This window comes from Rosa chinensis, chromosome 7, assembly GCF_002994745.2.
Source record: "Rosa chinensis cultivar Old Blush chromosome 7, RchiOBHm-V2, whole genome shotgun sequence".
NCBI classification, from domain to species: domain Eukaryota; kingdom Viridiplantae; phylum Streptophyta; class Magnoliopsida; order Rosales; family Rosaceae; genus Rosa; species Rosa chinensis.
Genome location: NC_037094.1, coordinates 602,206 through 620,545, shown reverse-complemented (window position 1 = coordinate 620,545; position 18,340 = coordinate 602,206). Strand labels below are relative to the sequence as shown.

The 18,340-nt window shown below is 39.1% G+C and overlaps 2 protein-coding genes across 3 annotated transcripts; both read right to left on the bottom strand.

The window, feature by feature from the left end:
- Positions 1-1,700: 1,700 nt before the first annotated feature.
- Positions 1,701-8,049, bottom strand: LOC112176216 (putative 3,4-dihydroxy-2-butanone kinase). Of its 2 annotated transcripts, none has more exons than XM_040511855.1 (20): positions 7,815-8,049; positions 7,564-7,709; positions 7,377-7,440; positions 7,066-7,178; positions 6,908-6,955; positions 6,621-6,692; positions 6,431-6,520; positions 5,946-6,119; positions 5,588-5,671; positions 5,192-5,247; positions 4,530-4,660; positions 4,367-4,459; positions 4,150-4,214; positions 3,719-3,862; positions 3,529-3,569; positions 2,788-2,871; positions 2,605-2,678; positions 2,408-2,520; positions 2,224-2,319; positions 1,701-2,103 (listed from the first exon to the last, which is right to left on the bottom strand). In XM_040511855.1, exons 2-20 carry the CDS (start codon positions 7,645-7,647, stop codon positions 1,978-1,980), a joined length of 1,752 nt encoding a protein of 583 aa, XP_040367789.1. In that variant the 5' UTR covers positions 7,648-7,709; positions 7,815-8,049; the 3' UTR covers positions 1,701-1,977. The 2 variants fall into 2 exon arrangements, with proteins under 2 accessions (XP_040367789.1, XP_024169803.1); XM_024314035.2 differs by having other exon boundaries at positions 7,564-7,637; positions 7,815-8,047.
- Positions 8,050-16,426: 8,377 nt separating this feature from the next.
- LOC112176194 (putative clathrin assembly protein At5g35200) lies at positions 16,427-17,383 on the bottom strand. Its single transcript, XM_024314013.2, has 3 exons — positions 17,245-17,383; positions 17,025-17,122; positions 16,427-16,761 (listed from the first exon to the last, which is right to left on the bottom strand). The coding sequence occupies exons 1-3, from the start codon at positions 17,330-17,332 to the stop codon at positions 16,438-16,440; spliced, it is 510 nt and encodes a 169-aa protein (XP_024169781.1). The 5' UTR covers positions 17,333-17,383; the 3' UTR covers positions 16,427-16,437.
- Between the last annotated feature and the right edge of the window lie 957 nt (positions 17,384-18,340).

Below are 18,340 nucleotides of genomic sequence, written 5' to 3'. Positions count from 1 at the left end.
GCGGAGTCCCCCCCCTCGTTAAATAAAATCTTCAGAACCTAATCTGACGGCTGAAAACGCGTTTCTGTCATTGTGGCGCTGTCTACTTCGTTAATATTGTGAGAGGCGTGTGATCACTCGCGTGAAGTACGTATTTTACGCGGATATAGGGGCCCACAAGGTAAGGTCTGATTTGCTCTGCTGAAGATTGACCAAGACCATACAACACCGGATGTCCAGATCTGTCTTTTTCACGCGCTATCCAGCCTATATCTATGCAATTTCAATATAATTTCACCTCTATTCATATTCTTCCCTTTTCAAGTAAACAAATGTTTACTTCTTTTCTTTTTTAGTTCTAGGTTTGATCTTACGTCCCCTTACGTCCCGGCCAAGGTTATAAATATCTCTAAATACACTGTCGATATCTTCCTTTTTTTTCAAGAGTAGGTATCATCTTTTCCGAAAAAAAGCACTATACTGCTGATTTTTCCTTTGATATATCTGTCAACATATTAGGATGTGCCGATATATCTATTAGGGCTGGGCTCGGGTCGGATCGGGCCCGAAAATCAGTAAGACCGCGACCGAGACCGAAACTTTTGGTTCGGGCCTGTTCGGGCTTTTTTAGAAATGAAGACCTACAGAAACCGAACCCATTCGGGCCGGTTCGGTCTTTCAGGCTTTTCGGGCCCAATTTCCAGTTCGACAAGATTTGCATGTTTTCCCTGTTTTCCAAACTGCAGTTCTGTGATCGACTGAGAGGGAGGGACCGAGGGACGGAGAGAGAGAGAGAGAAGGGTGATCGACTGAGATCGAGGTACTTCACTTCTTCTATCTATACTCCACTTTCTTCTTCTTCTCTTCCAAACCCACAAACTCAAAATCCACAGAGATCCCACCAACCACTTTCCTCTAGTTTCTGCTCCAAATCAAACACACCCAGATCAGCCAGATGGCTATCAACCGAGACTCCACTCCCCCTCCAAAGATCGGTAAGATTGGGCCTTACACTGTGTTCAGAAATTGGTAAATGGTAATCGACTGATGGTCTGATTCGACTCTAGGGCTGAGAATCTGAGACTGAGATGGTATCGACTCGATACCATCGAGAGAGAGGGAGGCTGAGGTGAGTGAGGTCAATTTTAGGACTTTTAGCGTTTTAGGGTTGTTAACTTGTTATTTTTTATTTAACATATTATTATATCACCCAATCAAGGACTGACATGTGGCAACTGCTACAGTTCGGGTCGGTTCAGGCTTTCGGGCCCTGAAAAAATGAAGCCCGAAACCGAACTGATTATATGAAATCGGGTCGGGCTTTAGACCGAACCGAAAATTCCTATATGAAAACCGAACTGAATCGGGCTTTTTTCCTCGGTTCGGGTCGGGTCCTCGGTCTTTCGGGTCCAAACGCCCAGCCCTTTATCTATAATGGCCCTTTATCTATAATGGACGATTCTTTAAACCTTGGTCCCGACCAATAGACGGCAACCAATTTCAATTTAGCAAGACATGGGGTTTCTTATCTTTCTTTTTTCGCCGATATATTATACTAGTGATTACTGAAAGTTAACCTAACTGAGTAGATTTATTGTGACTGCTTAATTAGTTGATTTTAACAATTCATAACAAAGACTGCATCACATAAATTTCAGTTTAAGAGGTTGGTAAATAAAAACCACCATAAATGAAGTTTGAAGTGGCCTCAAACGATAAACTCGTAAAAAGATAATCCAAGTCGAGTCATAAAAATCTTACAACCATATCCGTAGATATCGCTCCATGCACCATCTGAAATTTACAGTATTCTAAAAGGAATATCATGTATTGTATGTATGAGGATGAAAATCGCTCTCTCAGCATTATGCACGAAAAGCATAAGCGGAAAGCCTGTTAGTAGTGGTGCCAAATTATGAACAAAAATCACTTTGTTGTCTCTGCAGCTAAAAATTGCAGAATTGCAACAAGAACTAATGTAATGGATCGGTCTTTCATTCATGGAGCTTGATATTTGTTCCTCACAGCTAAGGCTGCTGCCTTGTACCACGATGCTGCAGCCACTGCACCGGGGTCTGGGACTGATGCTAGTATCTGTCCAGAGACATAGCTTGAACGCCCAGCCTACATAATAGTAAACACATCAATAAGAATAACAGTGTCATCATCAGTCGACAACCATGCTACTTATAGATTATAATAAAATGAACCAATACCCATTTTGGGATCATTCTTTAGGTTTACCTGTGCCTGCATGTGCTTAGTTGACTCAGCTCCAGCCACTGCCGCTTCAGATGAGAGGATAAAAGCAGTTGCAGGATCATCACCAGCATTTAACCTCTGTTTGTCAAAACAGATGGATAATGAGTACCAAGTTATCAGACCACATCAACAATGAAGAAAAAAGAAAACGATGATCATAGATGACCTCTTGAAGAATTGCTGATGCTGGAATAAGGGCATCTAACAATGTGCGATAACCAGCACTAGCCCCACCATATTTGCTGACGGCAGCAATGGAGGCTTCAAGTGCTTCGGCCCCTGAATCAAGAGATCAAGAGAATGTTAAGTCAATGAATGAGTCTAAACAGAAATCATTATCACATTAGAGGGGAATTGTCTCACAATTTTTTGACGTGACAACAGATTGGGTGCTCGCTTTCAACTGTGCATAGGCTGCCTTACAAAATATGGTATATCTGTTTCAAGAATACAGATACAAAGATGTAACATCAAAAAATGTAAATTAAACTTGAAAGTTTAAGAAAATTGTAAAAAGTTTGTTCAAGCAGAGGAGAAGTTCAATACAGGATCCCACTTGTGCCTCCCATAACTCTTCTAATAGATGCTCCGATTTCGTTCACTGTTTCTGCTGCATCATTCAGAGGATAACTGGAATACAGAATTTATATGTCCGTGATTAAAAGCTAATTTGGACTATAATCACTGAGAATTAACAGTTAATCCTTTATGCTACTTATGGAATTGTTGAAAATATGAAAGCAACAAACCAGCACATGGCCCAGGCTTTAACCCAGGACAGAATGAAAAAAGAGATTAACAATCGACAACCAGACAAAGCCTTAAATCCACCCCAGACACCACTTTCACTGCAATAGCTTACCCTCCTAAATTACTGTCATCCTAAGTAACCAATACTTTGTTTTTGGCCCCTCTCAGAATATGATGCAAATACCTCTTGGCATAGATTTCCCACATCTAATTGCCATCAGTGATGATTTTCACCAAACCTGAGTAACACTACATCATCTTCCATCGTGATTATCCCATATAATTGGCATCATCTTCAATATTAAAATGAGCAGTCAAAAGTAATAAGAGGTACAAAATTCTAATGTGTGTTTGTGGTGGTGGGGTGGGGGGGGGGTTACCACACAACACCATAAGTCAACCATGTGCATATATTTTCCTCTCAGTAAAAGAATTATGCAGAACAAGATAACAAATGTTTCAACCATAGTATAACTTCCAAATTAAAACAAATGTTTCAACAATAGTACAAATTCCAAAAATGAAAATCAAACTTACTTCTTCATGTCTTCCAAAATTGCCGCTGCACCTCTATACATCTGACATAGCAAACATAAGATTTAGCATGTGACACTTCCTGATGCAAGCAGGAAATGGTAAGAGAATAGCGACAGAAGAGGATATAGAATAAACACAACATGACTCAAGAAGTGAATGAAAGTGAATAAAGATTGTAGCTAGGACTTACTGTTGACCCACAATCACCATCACCTACTTTGCTATCCCAATCATTCAATTCATCCCTGAGGTTTTGAACTGCATTTGCAGCTGCTTCAATAGCCACCTCGAGAATATGGCCTTGTTCATTCAGTTGTGCCGGCCGACCTAATAGCTAATCAAAGGGATAAAAAATTCACACTGTGTCAGGACATCACAGAAGTGCACCCAAAAAGGCCAGACATTATCATTGTTATCTAGCACAAGATAAATAACATCAGCTCACAAGTATCAAAGGATGCAAGACGGTTGATCAAGCAGGAGAATCCTAAGGTCCTACACCCTCATTAACATCTACTCGAGGAACTTTACCAGAGATTGCATCAAGTCTTCAATTAGAACAATTATAAGCTATTCCATCCATGATTGTCCAAAAGATATCCAACAATTTTATGACCTTACCTCATCAATCTTTGTTGAATGAGAAGGAGGCAATGGAACAGGAATCTTTGCAGGTGGGTGATTGCCTGCAAGCAAGGACAATTGCTTACCTAAGCATAGACTATTAACAGAAATATACTTGTTCTACCACTACTTTTACTGGACCTTCATGGTGGCAATATATAGCAAAACTGATGTAAGCACGAATAAAGAAGAAACATTTTTTGTGAACAGAGACCATCCACGCCGACAGGCCAATATGGAGCCTTTGTTGGAGCATCCAGACGTTGTAAAATAGCTTGATCAGCCTTCATGATAGAAATGGAAAAACCTGAAAAAACAATGTCAAGACCTTTGCATATTATTAAGAAAGCAATGTTGCCATGTGGTAGACAACAAACCTGCCATATCAAGAGAGGTCATGAATGATCCAGTATACACTCTATCAACAGCTAATCCATGTTCCAGCTGCAACTTAGGTACTGCTTTACCAGATGTGATCATCAGTTCCATTGCAGGAGTTGCACCTAACCTACGATTGAAAGACCAAAAACGGTAGGCTTAACAACCAGGAATAAAAACAAACAATTAGACAAAGTTGAGAAACCTCCATTTATTCACACTTCGATTTTCCTAACATAAGTTCCAATTGGCAAATGTTCCGAATTTGAAAAGGCTATAACTATTGACAGGAGAAAAAACACACAAACATTACTCTTAAGATACTATATAATTTTCCTCCTTTTTTTGGATAGAAATAATGGTGAGAGAAGAGGCAATGCCACAAATTTATAACTACAAATGGTTATAAAGAGAGAGAGGAGAGAGAGAGAGAGCGAGAGAGTAACTGAATTCTGGATTATTCATTTGATGATGCCAAGTACATAATAAATGGCATGCAATCCTCTCATGGACAAGCAATACTCTACCTAGCAAGCTCATTTACTCACAGATAATCAGCTCTTGTTCTATCAGATGTATTTGGCAATGCACTTTACATTAGTAATTTTAAGTTCCCATTGATTGATGTTCTCATCCAATTGATAAAATAAATCTAACATACCCGTTGACCATAAGAACCACTCTACTACCGCGAGTAATCGGAACATAGTTGGTTTCCTGCATGTATAAGATATGGGATCTATTAGAAATTCCAAACTTGATTCCATAGGTAGAAAAGAAATATAAACACTATTTGTAATATTGTTACAATATAGTACAATTTATGCACTGTGAAAAGCTATGTTCAAGATCTATTAATGCACTCTAGAATTCAACAAATTCTGACTCGATGCATGAAACATTCATGTCATCCTATGTATATCATAAACAACCATCCATTGCCTATCTTCATGAGACGGTTTACACATTACTAGATACTACTGTTGTGGCATAGTTAAATACATTTAATAAGCAATAATATTTGACATTAAAAAGATTGAAAAGTATAGGGCTATACTGGAGACAATATCTGCTTGAGAACATGAGAGACTATAACATCCACAGGTTGAAGGTCAGCAACAGCAGCACCCGGTTCTCCGTGCTGTAAAGTAATCCAGTTTTAGTCAGGTAGTCAAAGTATTAATAGAAGTGCCTTTTCATTTGTGGAGAATGCATATAATCATAGCCAGATAAAAATCCTATAGGTTCAAAAAAATCAACTCAGGATGTGTTTTGACTTTTGACGTATCTGAGCAGAAACATGAATTGCAGTTTATGGTATTCAAACTAGAAAAAGTAATGTGTCAACATGATTAGACAAAAATACATAGAACTTCTTGTTTCAAGGACAAGGTTTCTCACTGAATATAACTTACAATTCCAAGACCAAGTTCCATCTTTCCAGGTCCCAAACGGTCTGGTGTAACCTGACCAGGCAGTGTGCAAACAGATAATGCAACACCCATTGTTCCAACCATTTCAGCTGCATGTCTGGCTTCTGTTGCAACAGCAGCAAGCGAAATTCCAGTAGCAGCTGCAGCCCCAGCAATCTGTTTATATAATAAAGGGGCCAGAGGTTATTACACTTGATACTGTGAAAAGTTTTCACTTTCCAACTCTTCAAGAATAAAACACCCTGTTCTTAACGTTCTCCCCTATAACCCTTCATGCATATATGAAGTGACAAAACAATTTAAAGTGAGGACAATTTTTATTATTTTCTGCTTTTTAATTGACTGAATACAACAACTGAAGAAAGCACATTAGAAATGGAAATGTTGTGCCGAAAATTGTAGGGTGGGGTGGGGTGGAACTCATACACAAGGAGAGGGGGGGAGAGAGAAGGAGGGAGGCAGAGAACCTTATGAACAAGAATGGTGCCGGCCAAACCCCTTCGACCAGCTATTCCTCGAGGCGGAGGCAATGCACAATCATCTCCAACAATTACAGTCTGCAACATCAAAACCCAGTTCCTTTGTTTATATTTAATGTAACCATGCATTATAGAAGTGCAATTGAAAAGAGAGAATGAGATTCAGATCACATCTTACCTCTACTTTGTAACCTTCAGATTTTGCTTGCTCTGCAGCCAAACCAAAATTCAGACGGTCCCCAGTATAATTCTGTTCAACACAAAAACAAAAGGCACATTCTCAGAATCTGGCCATATACTTGTCAAATAAACAAAAGGTGCCACTTCACCCCATCTTTGCTGTTAGTCTTTTTTTGTTTCACTTGTTACAAGTAGTGGTTTTTGAGAATGCTTGAAAAGATCATCTAACATGCTGATCACCCAAGCCATAGCGACATACAGCTGAAGAGAAGTAGAAAACAATACCTTGACAATCAGGAGACAACCCATAGGACCAGTTACAGCTCGGATGCCCTAATTTTTCAAGTACACTAGATCAGAATCAACTAAGAAAACACGCTTGTGCATAAAATTGACATGGCCTAGATTCCATCCAACAAGTAATACAATTCAGGAACCCATACTGCTAGAATTGAATCAACAGGTGGAGAGGCAAAGACATCCCCACAGATAGCTGCTGTCAACATGCCTTCGCCCACAAATCCAGCATGCGCAGGTTCATGCCCACTCCCACCTCCTATACCATCCGATTATTGAATCGAATGAAGAGAACAACTCCGTTACACAATAATTCCATTCCATTTAATACACCAACTCCAGATCACTTGTAAATGTTAATCTACATGAACAACTTGAATAGATAGAATCTAGTTATAGCCTAGAGCACGTCTATATGCATAAAAAAAAAAAAATTGAAAATGTGCAAGGTCTCAACCTGATATAATTGCAACTTTGTCATATGTACCACCGGAAACATCAGCGCGCAACACAACCTTCACCTGTACACCCCACCCACCCATATCGGAAAGGAAATGACACAGAGATCAGGGGTCCTATTATTTTCGGTACATGTTCGTTCTATCTATGCCATGCCATTGCAGATAGAAATTAAAAACAAATACCTGAGGGAAACCATCCAAGTACTGGAGCCCAGGATATGTTTCAATCAGACCTTCAATGAACTCAGTCACCACATCTGCAACCATTAGTAGCCACAAGTCCCTCAGCAGAGTTTCACTTAAGAGTCCTAGTCTTTACATTTTCGCGGCTAACCAAAGAGACGGCAAAATCGGCGCGAATTTGAATACATGCATGACGGAAAATCGAAAAAGGATGATCGGAAAAAGGAAAATGCAAAAGGCGAATTGCGTACCATTGGGGTTGTTGATGAGCTTCTTGTCCTGGAAAGCCATGGCGATGGATGATGGAGAATTAAACCCTAGGGGGGGAGCGACACTGGTTTGCATGAACCAAGCCAAGGTGAGAGAGAGAGAGAGAGAGAGAGAAGAGTAGTAGGTGCCTAGGTGGTGGTGGAGTCTCTCTCTCTCTCTATATATACGCGTGTGAAACCTGCGCCTAACAAGAGGAGGAGAGGAGAAAATAGTGGGATGTGCGAATTGGGATGGCTGCTTGTCCGAGCACAAATTTCTTTCCTTGTGTTTTTATCATTTTGTCCTTGCTTGTTATCCCATATTCCCCACTCTACCCACTGGCTGGCTTCATCAAAAGCCCAAAGACCAAATCCATTACAGACGCCGAGTTAAAGGCCCAAAAGTCTTTCAACAACGAACAACCTAAGTGATGGGAAAGTGCCGTGGGGTGGGCCTCCTTATATAACAAGATGATTGGATTCTCTGGCTGTGTTTGGGGGAGCTTTTCAGCTCCTGTGCTTATAAGCCCAGTTCAAAATGGCGTTTGGTAAATGAGCTTCCTGGCAGTTTTTTTCAGAAGCTGATGTGGCTTCCTTAGATAAGCAAAAGCTGACGAATGCAGCTTCCAAAAGGCAGAAGCCACCGAAATACTATAGCGGTAGTTACTGTAGATTAATGAAACCTCCAAAATGCCGAAAATTGCCCTTTCAAGCTGAAACAATTTCAGCTCAACCATTTTCGTCACTGTTCCTCATCTTTCTCCCTCATCACACCCGCAGCATCACAGCTCCCCTGCTCCCCCATCTCTCTCCCTCATCACAGTTCAACAAATCTATCAAGGGTACCTAGAAGTACATAACCTCAATTTTACCTTCTGGGGTAGAATTTGCAGATGAAACCTCGATGACGAAGAACACAATTGCCGGAGATAGCCTAGTCGACGCCGAGTTGATCAACTCCATCCTACAAGCTCGACCGGTAATGGAGTTTGACGTTTGCAACCCAGCAGGTACGTGGCTTTCTACTCCAATTGTGGCCAGCTTCCTCCTACTGATGCAACCAAGCCAAAATGAAGCCGGGAAGAGCTCAGAAAGCTGCCGGCATCGAGGAACCGCGACGGAGGCAGAAGCAACCCAGAAACAAATTCGTGAAAACTTGATTAAATCGGAAAACTAATCATACTGGGGTGTTGAGCATGATGAGGAGGTGGGTTTCCATATCAAATTCAGCTTAATCGGTCGCCGGAAGTTGCAGTGGTGGCCAGAGAAAGTTCGGGGCTTCTCGTCGTCGATTCTCCGTCTCCGTTCAATGCATGGACGATCTAAGGACATGGGGCTGTTGGCGACGGCGAGAGGAAGAAGATGGTGTATGAGGGCCGACCGGAGGTGACCTGACGGTGGAGCGCCAGCCGGGTCGCGGTGCGTCTCGGGCCAGAGAACTCTGGTTCTCTCCCTCTCTCGATCCTTCTGGTGTTGCCACTGATCAAGGCTCATATATATAGATTGGTGCAATTAACAATGGACGATCCTGATCAAGCGGTGGAGGAAATGGATGGCCAGGATTGCTCTAATGAAATTTATACAAATATTAATCATTTACCAAATAATTAATGCAAAATAATCTCTAATGTCCAATTTGGTCATTCCACAAATAAAAAGCACAAGCCAGTTTAGTTTACCAAACACTTTGTCACTGCTTTTGCCACTGACAACACTTCTAAAAAGCCAGTTTACCAAACACTCAGCAGTTTTGCTTTTCAGCCACTTATTCTCAGAAATAAGCAGAAGCCAGCTTTTCTGAAAAGCCCAGCCCTACCAAACATAGCCTCTATCCGTCCATCTGCCCCATTTGTCAAACAGTATTTGTTTTTTTTATTTAACAAATTACATATAAGTTATTAATAAAAAATTACTTAACAAAAACATCATTTAACGATTGAATTAAACATATAGGGTCCTTGACCAAAAGCCCCAAAATGAGCAAAAATTATCCCACTTACCCCAGCAACATATTTTTATTTCCACTAACCCAATTTAAAGAAAAATGATTATTCTGCCCTCAATCTAATTAATGAATTACATTTTATGTCTCTCCCTCCTCTCCTCTCTCTTCCCCGATCTCTGCCTCAGATCTCTCTCTCTCTTTCCTCGATCTCCACCTTTTGTCTCTCTCTCTCTCTCTCTCTCTCTGATCTCTAACTCCGGCGCGGCGTCGAAATAGGATTTAGGTCGAGGAGATGAGCAAGACCTGTCCATTTCGTCTGAAGTCCGGTGGTGGACTAGTGGTTGTCGTCGAAACACGGGCAGAAGCATAGCATCTATCATCGGAAGATTCCGATTCCGGTTTCAGATGGTTTCGCCTTCGACAGCCAAAGATCAAAACCAAAGTCTCTTCAGAGTCTCGCCTTCCTCGTTAAGCAACCAAATGGCGGACTTCAAGAGGCCATGGTGGACGTAGCCGCCGTCGAACATTTGCATTCCGAGCTTGTTATCCAACAGCAACTTGTAGTCGCTCTCCTTTACCAGATTGAGCCCCCGGATGGCGAGGACTATATCGCGGTGGTCGTAGTCGACGTAGATGAGGTAGGGCGACGCGTGGTCGCAGGTCTGCTCATAGGTGACTCGCTTGACGACGACGTCCGGGTTGAGACGACGGTGAAAATGGGTTGTGGCCTGAGTCGAGCATCTCTGCCAGTGAGATTGGTGATTGGGTGCCCAGAGCTATTCTCTGGGTGCCCAAGATGAGTTTTTTTAAGAAAGAAAAAAGAAAGAAAAAAAGGTTTTATTGAGAGCCAATAGACGACTATTGGGGGGCAATAGATGTTTTAAATTGATGTAATTTTTTCCTTTTTTTTTCGTTAATTAAAGTTTTATTTGTCTAATTTTAGGAAGATTAGTTTTCATTCCGGCAAACAAAAGTTCTATTGGGGGGTAATAAACCTTTCCGATGAGGTTTTTAGAAATTCCGATGGGCGGCAACCGGTGACCGAATTCCGATGAAAGTTGGCCGGAATCCGGCGGTCGGTGACAGAATTCCTGCGACCGGGGAATGGTGACCGGATTCCGGCGACAGGTGATCCGGCTCCGGCAAAGTCTCCTATGATTTCTCTCTCTCTCTCTCTCTAAGTAACAAAGGTGAGGGTAAAATGGTATTAAAAAGAAAATAAAAACAAAAAAAAAAATCTTAATGGGGTATTAGGGAATACCACCTTAGAGTGTTTTGGGTAAGAGAGAATTAAAAAAATTTAATGGGGTAAGTGGGAAAAAAATCTCTAAAAATGGGTAAATGGACAAAAAACCCAAACATATAAGGACTAAATCTTACAAATAAGGACAATTTGCTCTCCATTTGCCACATGTCATGAGTTAATTTACTTTTTTACTCTTAACTACTTTTTTTGACTTCTAATCCATTCATAAGGATTAAATCTTACAAATAAGGACAATATATCCTCCACTTGTCACATGTCATGAGTTAATTTATTTTTTTACCCTTCACTACTTCTTTTTACTTCTAATCACTTTATATTACTTTTTTTTTCCTGAAAATAATCTCTTGGGATTTTGTCTATTTACCCCATTTATAGGGATTTTTTTCCCACTTTCCCCATTAAGTTTTTTTAATTCCCTCTTACCTAATACACTCTAAATGAGTCTTCCCTAATACCCCATTAAGATTTTTTTTTTTTAATACAATTTTACCCCTCACTCATTTGTTACTTAAAGAGAGAGAGAGAGAGAGAGAGAGAGAAAATGGAAGAGAGAGAAATCATAGGAGACTTCGCAGGAGCCCGTCACCGGCCGCTGGAATCCGGTCACCGGCCGCCCGAATCCGATCACCGGTCACCGGCTGCCGCCCATCGGACATTTCAGAAAACCTCACCGGAAATGTTTATTACCCCAATAGACAGCTATTGCCCACCAATAAATGGGCAATAGACCTCTATTGCCCCCCAATAGACGTCTATCAACCATGTATTGCCTCCCAATACACCTCTATTGCCCCCCAATAGAACTTTTGGTCTATTGCCCTCCAATAGACGACTATCAGCCATGTATTGCGTCCTAATAGACGTTTATTGCCCCCCAATAGACATCTATTGCCCCCCAATAGAACTTTCGGTCTCCGAAATGAGAACTAATCTCTCTAAAATTAGACAAATAAAATTTTAATTAAGGAAAAAAAGAGGAGTTTACATCAATTCAAAACATTTATTATCCCCTAATAGACGTTTATTGCCCTCCAATAGACCTTTAATTAACTTGTTATGGGTTACCTAACTAATATATACCAATTTATAGTCCGAAACACAACATTTTAAAAGTTGCGGGAAGTCTTATATAGATAACATTATAACCCGGAGTAACTTTTACACTACAATATTATATATGAATATAAAGCCACTCTTGTTCAGTTGCTATAAATAATTAAATATCACTACTGTCACGCCCCCAAATCCAAGGCCAATATTGTACTGAAATATGGCTCGTGAATTTGTGACGTGAGTCAAAACAAATAAAATTTTCTTCTTGAATAAATCAACAGGAAGTAAAAGAAATTATATACATGTTTGAATAGTTTATTAGAAAACAAATATCGGTAATATATTTACAAAACCAAAGTTAAGCAAAATTCGAATCAGTACAGGTATTCACTAGAAATAGTAGTAGAAAAATATTAATTTATCTAGTAGGTTCATCCCGTTTCCCCAAGCATCTACTCAATACCTGAAAACAAGAAGGTGTAGCATCATGAGCAACACAAGCCCAGTAAGTACACAACTTACATTCTTATATTAATGTGTCTTATAAGAAATCAAAACTGAACAACCAATTAAAATGTACCAAGAACCATTTATATGTTCATACGAATTCTTAAATATGAATATATACACACACAATACACACACACACATATATATACAAATATATTCATTCGTGTGAATGGTTTGGTAATAAATCACATAGTCACATCTTCTTATCAAACCAACAAATATTGTAGTATTAATATGTGAAATAACATTAAAGCAATACATGCTTGATCACAACCAACAAATATTGCAACATTAATATGTGAAATAACATTAAAGCAACACATGCTTGATTTTCTTTTCACAAACACCTTCACATATTCAAAATATATCATAGATAGATATTTAATCAAAATAACACAAGTACACATCTCTTTTTAGTGAATTTTCAGATTAACTGGTAACAAATCACAAATCCACGTGTTAGGGACCGACGTACTATTCCCAAAACACCGGACAACCAGGTTGACTGGTATCAAATCACAAATCCACGTACTAGGGACCGACGTAATATTCCCAAAGTACGGGTAAGCCGCAGCATACCAAAGACACAACTAAGGCATGTATACTCAAAGTAAGCACACTTCCTAAGAGTATAATAGTGCACTATCTGAAGGGACTAGAGCCCACAGCTTAACAACCACGAAACACAACCACGAAGCATAACCACGAAGCACATTTACCAGTAATTCACTTAAGCACGGGGTTGTTGTAATCACCCGGCTTCACAATTATACTTTTTAGACATAATCAAATTCACAACATACAATCTTTATGAATTATAGATCGTAATATATGTATATGTACACACACATATAGATACATATACTTAGGAATAATCTCATATGAAACCATGTATAACATAATTGTATATCACAAATAAGTAAATTCACTAGCAAACAACATAATTAAAAAGAAGCTTATACATAATTGAAATCAAGTAAAACAGATAATAATAAAGCACAAACATTAAATAAGTAACTATAAACAATTTAACAAAATTAAATTATAGTTAGTATAAACATTAAAAAGAAGCTTATACATAATTGAAATCAAGTAAAATAGGTAATAATAAAGCACAAGCATTAAATAAGTAACTATAAACAATTTAACAAAATTAAATTATAGTTAGTATAAACATTAAAAAGAAGCTTATACATAATTGAAATTAAGTAAAATAGGTAATAATAAAGCACAAGCATTAAATAAGTAACTATAAATAATTTAACAAAATTATATTATAGTTAGTATTTCAGTCCTTATGTCCAAATTTATTGAAGTTCATCAACCATGTTCATGTTTCTCCGATTAGAGTCATCAAACTTCAACATATGTTATGTTGTCCATCACAAGTCCGAATTAGTCAAATGAGTATACCAATTCAAAGGGTTTCTCACAAGGAATGCAATGGTATAAGTCGTGTAATCCAGTTCGAAGTCACATAGTCCAGAAATGGTGAAGAACTATAACAATGCAGAAACCGATATTTTTGATACTGTCCTTTGATATCTAAGCCTTTACGTACAGTATAAAATTACCATTACTTCTCAAACTTTCCAGATCACAAGTAGAGGTCCTAAGCTTCAAATTGATATAAAGTTTGTAGAAAATGGATAAGAAATGAGGGAGATATGAATTTTTGAAGTTGTGATGGCTGTATGAGATTTCCAGCAAGTTTAAAAGTTGAAAACTTTGATTAGCCATAACTTCTTCATTTCTTAACCTTTTTTAGTGATTCAAAAGCCTAAATTGAAGAACTTTTGATGAGGAATTTAATACTGTAAATAGTTTTGACAAAACAGATTTTGTTATATACGAAAATACTGGTTTGCAGCAAAGCAGATCCTTTTCCATTTTATCATTGATTATGTAGTTTGATAAATCTTAAAGACAAAAGAACATAAAAATGTATTCATGTACTTACTTAAGAAACTCAGGGGTGAGGTGAAGATTTTGGTCTTGAATTCAAGCTTGGACTTCTTTAAGAAAAACAAAGGGAGCTTCTAAAGAGAAGAAAGGATGAAGGATTTGTGTGGGAACTTGAGTTTTCTCTACAACTAAGGGAGTGTTTGATCAATTTTGCATTTGATCTTCAAGCTTGTAAGAAGTATGTTCAGATCATATGCTTAAATAGGCTAGAATTAAGCATAAAATAAGTAAGTGGCAAATTATTATAAGGTGAGTGACTAATTACTATTTAGGTTAAATGATTAAAATGATAAGATAAAATTAAAAAAAAAAAAAAAGAAAGAAAGCATAAATCCACTTGCTAAATATATATATATATATATATATGCATATATATATATATATATGTATGTATGTTCACATACACATCCATATGCACATTTACCCAATTAATAAGTAAAGAACTTTAGTAAAAAAAAATTACAATAATTAGTACTAAAATGACATGCATCACAAAAATAACATAGATGAGAGTCTTGAGCTCAATAACAAAGATTTTTCAAATATAGTTAATAATATAGTGTTCTATAGTTGACACTAATTTTCGGGTTATTACAACTACCCTACCTGGGTAGCTAGAAACCCAATGCTCAGAGAGAGAAAATAATGGAGCTCTCTCTTCATTTCAGAATCGTTTCTTCCCTAGTTCTTTTGAGATTGGTTGGCTTCTTTCTTCATCTCTACAACATAGTCTGGTTGAAGTCCGTGAGGCTCCGAAGGACGCTCCAAATGCAAGGCATCAAAGGCCCTACAACTTCTTTACTATATGGGAATCTCGCTGAGATAGATGCAGAAAATCCAACACCAAGCTCAGAAGTCTCCAAATCACTCTGAATTTGTAGCCCACGACTACACTTCCAGCCTCTTCCCCTATTTCGAACACTAGAGAAAAGAATACAGTAATTCATCTACTTTCGATCTCGTTCTTCTTCTTCTTGCTTGTACATTATAGGACATAGATAGATATAAAACGTTGGTTTTCACCTTTCTGCAACTAAACAGTGTTTGGAAAAGATGACAGAAGCCAATTAAGTAAGCAAGGACAAGCTCGATCTCAACAGAGACGGAGATTGAGCTTCTGATCTAGATCGGAATCGGAGGTGTCGGGTTCGGATCGGGGCTGAGCCTTGTCATATCCTCCAAGGAAGGATCCGGTGAGAGTGGTGGACCCGGTGAGAGGAAGCCGTTGGTGGCCTCGCCGGCGATGATGGAGTTCTACGGGTCGGCGCCTTCTGGAGGGGAGAGAGAGAGAGAGAGAGAGAGAGAGAGAGAGAGGAGATCGCATCTGCAGAAGAAAGAGATGAGTGGCAGTGGTTGTGATTTCTTAATTATGCTAAGGGCAAAGCTGTTATTTCATTTATAATTGGGTTAGTGGGAATAAAAAACTGTTGTTGGGGTAAGTGAGATAATTTTTGTCAATTTTGGTGCTTTGGGTCAAGGACCCTAATCTATTTATGTTACTTTATTGCCATGTGTCAATAAAACATTTACAATTCTAACATTTATGCATGGATAACTAAATCTTAATTATTTTCTTTAATCAAAACTCTTTTTGGTTCAAATCCTGCAGCATGCTACTGCACTTGTATTCGTGTTCTGCTACTACACTCGTCCAATCCTGCTACTACACTCATACTCGTCCAGTTCTGCTATTGCACTTGTACTTATGTTCTACTACTGCACTCGTCATCGCCTAATCTTGCTATTGCACTCGTCCAATCCTGCTATTGTACTCGCTGCAAATCATGCTCATCTAGTTATGTTACTGCTCTTGTACTTGTGTTCTGCTACTGCACTCATCCAATCTTGCTACTGCAATCATACTCGTCTTCGGTTTAGTAGCAGCTTCATTTGTAGTAGCAATAGCAGAAGCAGCTGAAATGGGTCATCGATTTAGTAGCAGCTTCATTTGCAGTAGCAATAGCAATAGTAAGAGCAGGAGCAATTAGATCTGTCAAATATAAGACTACACCATTTGAATGCAATATAAGACTTTGCAGCGTGTGATGGATGCAATATAAGACCACACCATTTGGACATGAATCATCTTTGAAATGAGACAAGTTAAGCATATGGTTTCTACTTCTACCATAATTCATGATTTCTTCATGAAAGGTGGGGTTCACTTCCCTCAAAGCATGATGAAGAACAATTAGAGTTTTCAATGCAACCTAAACACACCAACCAATAATCAATTAGTCGAATTTCAATGAAAACAAGCTTATTGTAAGATGGTATAACAAAAGAACTGATCTGATTGATGAGCATTTGCGCCAGTGAATACTCATCATATACATAGAATATTTCCCACCATGGATAGCGAACCTTGAAAATCAAATCTATAGTGTCTTCTTCTATTTTTCTTTTCTTTTCACTTATTAAGTTTGGGTAAGAATAACGATCAAGATGAAGATTAAGTACAAAATGCACTTACTACCCAGTTATGTGTCTTCGCTGACCTCATAGCAAGACCATGGATGCAATATGCAACATCAGCCCGAGGTCTTGTTGCAGAAACAGCAGAGAATATAGCTTCAAAAAGAAGGGAAAAAAAACAAGAGGACTCTACATCAGTTCAGATTCACCAACTCTTTCCTCTAGTCACAGATCACGAGTACTACAATATGCAGACATCTTCTTAATAGACAACCTACCTCTGATGTATTTTGCCTTGGCTGGACGCTCAATCAAAAACCTCTTTCTTTCTTTCTTTCTTTCTCTTCTATTCTCAACCTTCACCATTTCTTCCGTCAACTCTCAAAGTCTCTGAACCAATAACCCTCCGCAAATGAATCATCCACAACCCCCAAGACCCCGCTGACCCCTAACTCCCCCAAATCAGAATCCCCCACCCCAACTCTCCCTGCCACCGCTCCTCCCCCGCCGGTGTCACCCCCACCGCAAGCTCGGCGTCGCCGTCGACCTCTCGGACGAGAGTGCCTACCTCTCCGTTGGGTTGTCGATCACTACATCCGCCCTGGCACTATTTCGATGCCTCCACCACCGCCAAGGTAGGCGATCTCGCCCGCCCATTGAAGGAGGCTCAGATTCTCTACAAAATCCACATCATCAAGGACCACGGTATGAAGGAGCGGCTCTGCCTCGAGGTCGAGAGGTCAGGGCTCAGTGCCGTCATCATGGGAAGCCGAGGCTTTGGGACGTGGGAGTGATGGTAGGCTTGGCAGGGTATTTGCCCTGTTGTAATTGTACGTTATCCTAAGCATTTGGTCAGTGGAATACTCGTAAATATTTCATCAAACTGAACATTTTAGTCATTTTACATTAAAAATAGGAGTCAGACCTGTATCATTTGGCTTTTGGGCCTGGACTCATGTCCTTATTTGTATAAATCTTTTTGAAAGTGAGTTTTCTGTGTTTACATCTTTGGTTATGTGCTACTATATAATTTTTTTTTTTTTTGCCCCCCTCTACTCTCAAGTCAAGTCAAGCTGCTGAGGCACTGAATTGGATTTTGCGATACAGTTCGAGTAGTAGAATCGAGTTTTGACAAATTTCCAGCATTTTTAGTTGATTTTAATCTGTGATGTTGCATCATCATGTCTGGTTGGGGTTTATCTAAAGAATGATGTCGTTGATCAAGGCGGATGAGATTGGTCGATTTTGAATGTATTAGAATCATACTCAATGTATAATGACGATCTTTGTCATCTTTATGTCTGGTCTAGACTTCAAGTGGCAACAAATGATCCCCCCGGTTCAAATTGAGTAATCGGCATAGTCATTTGAGAC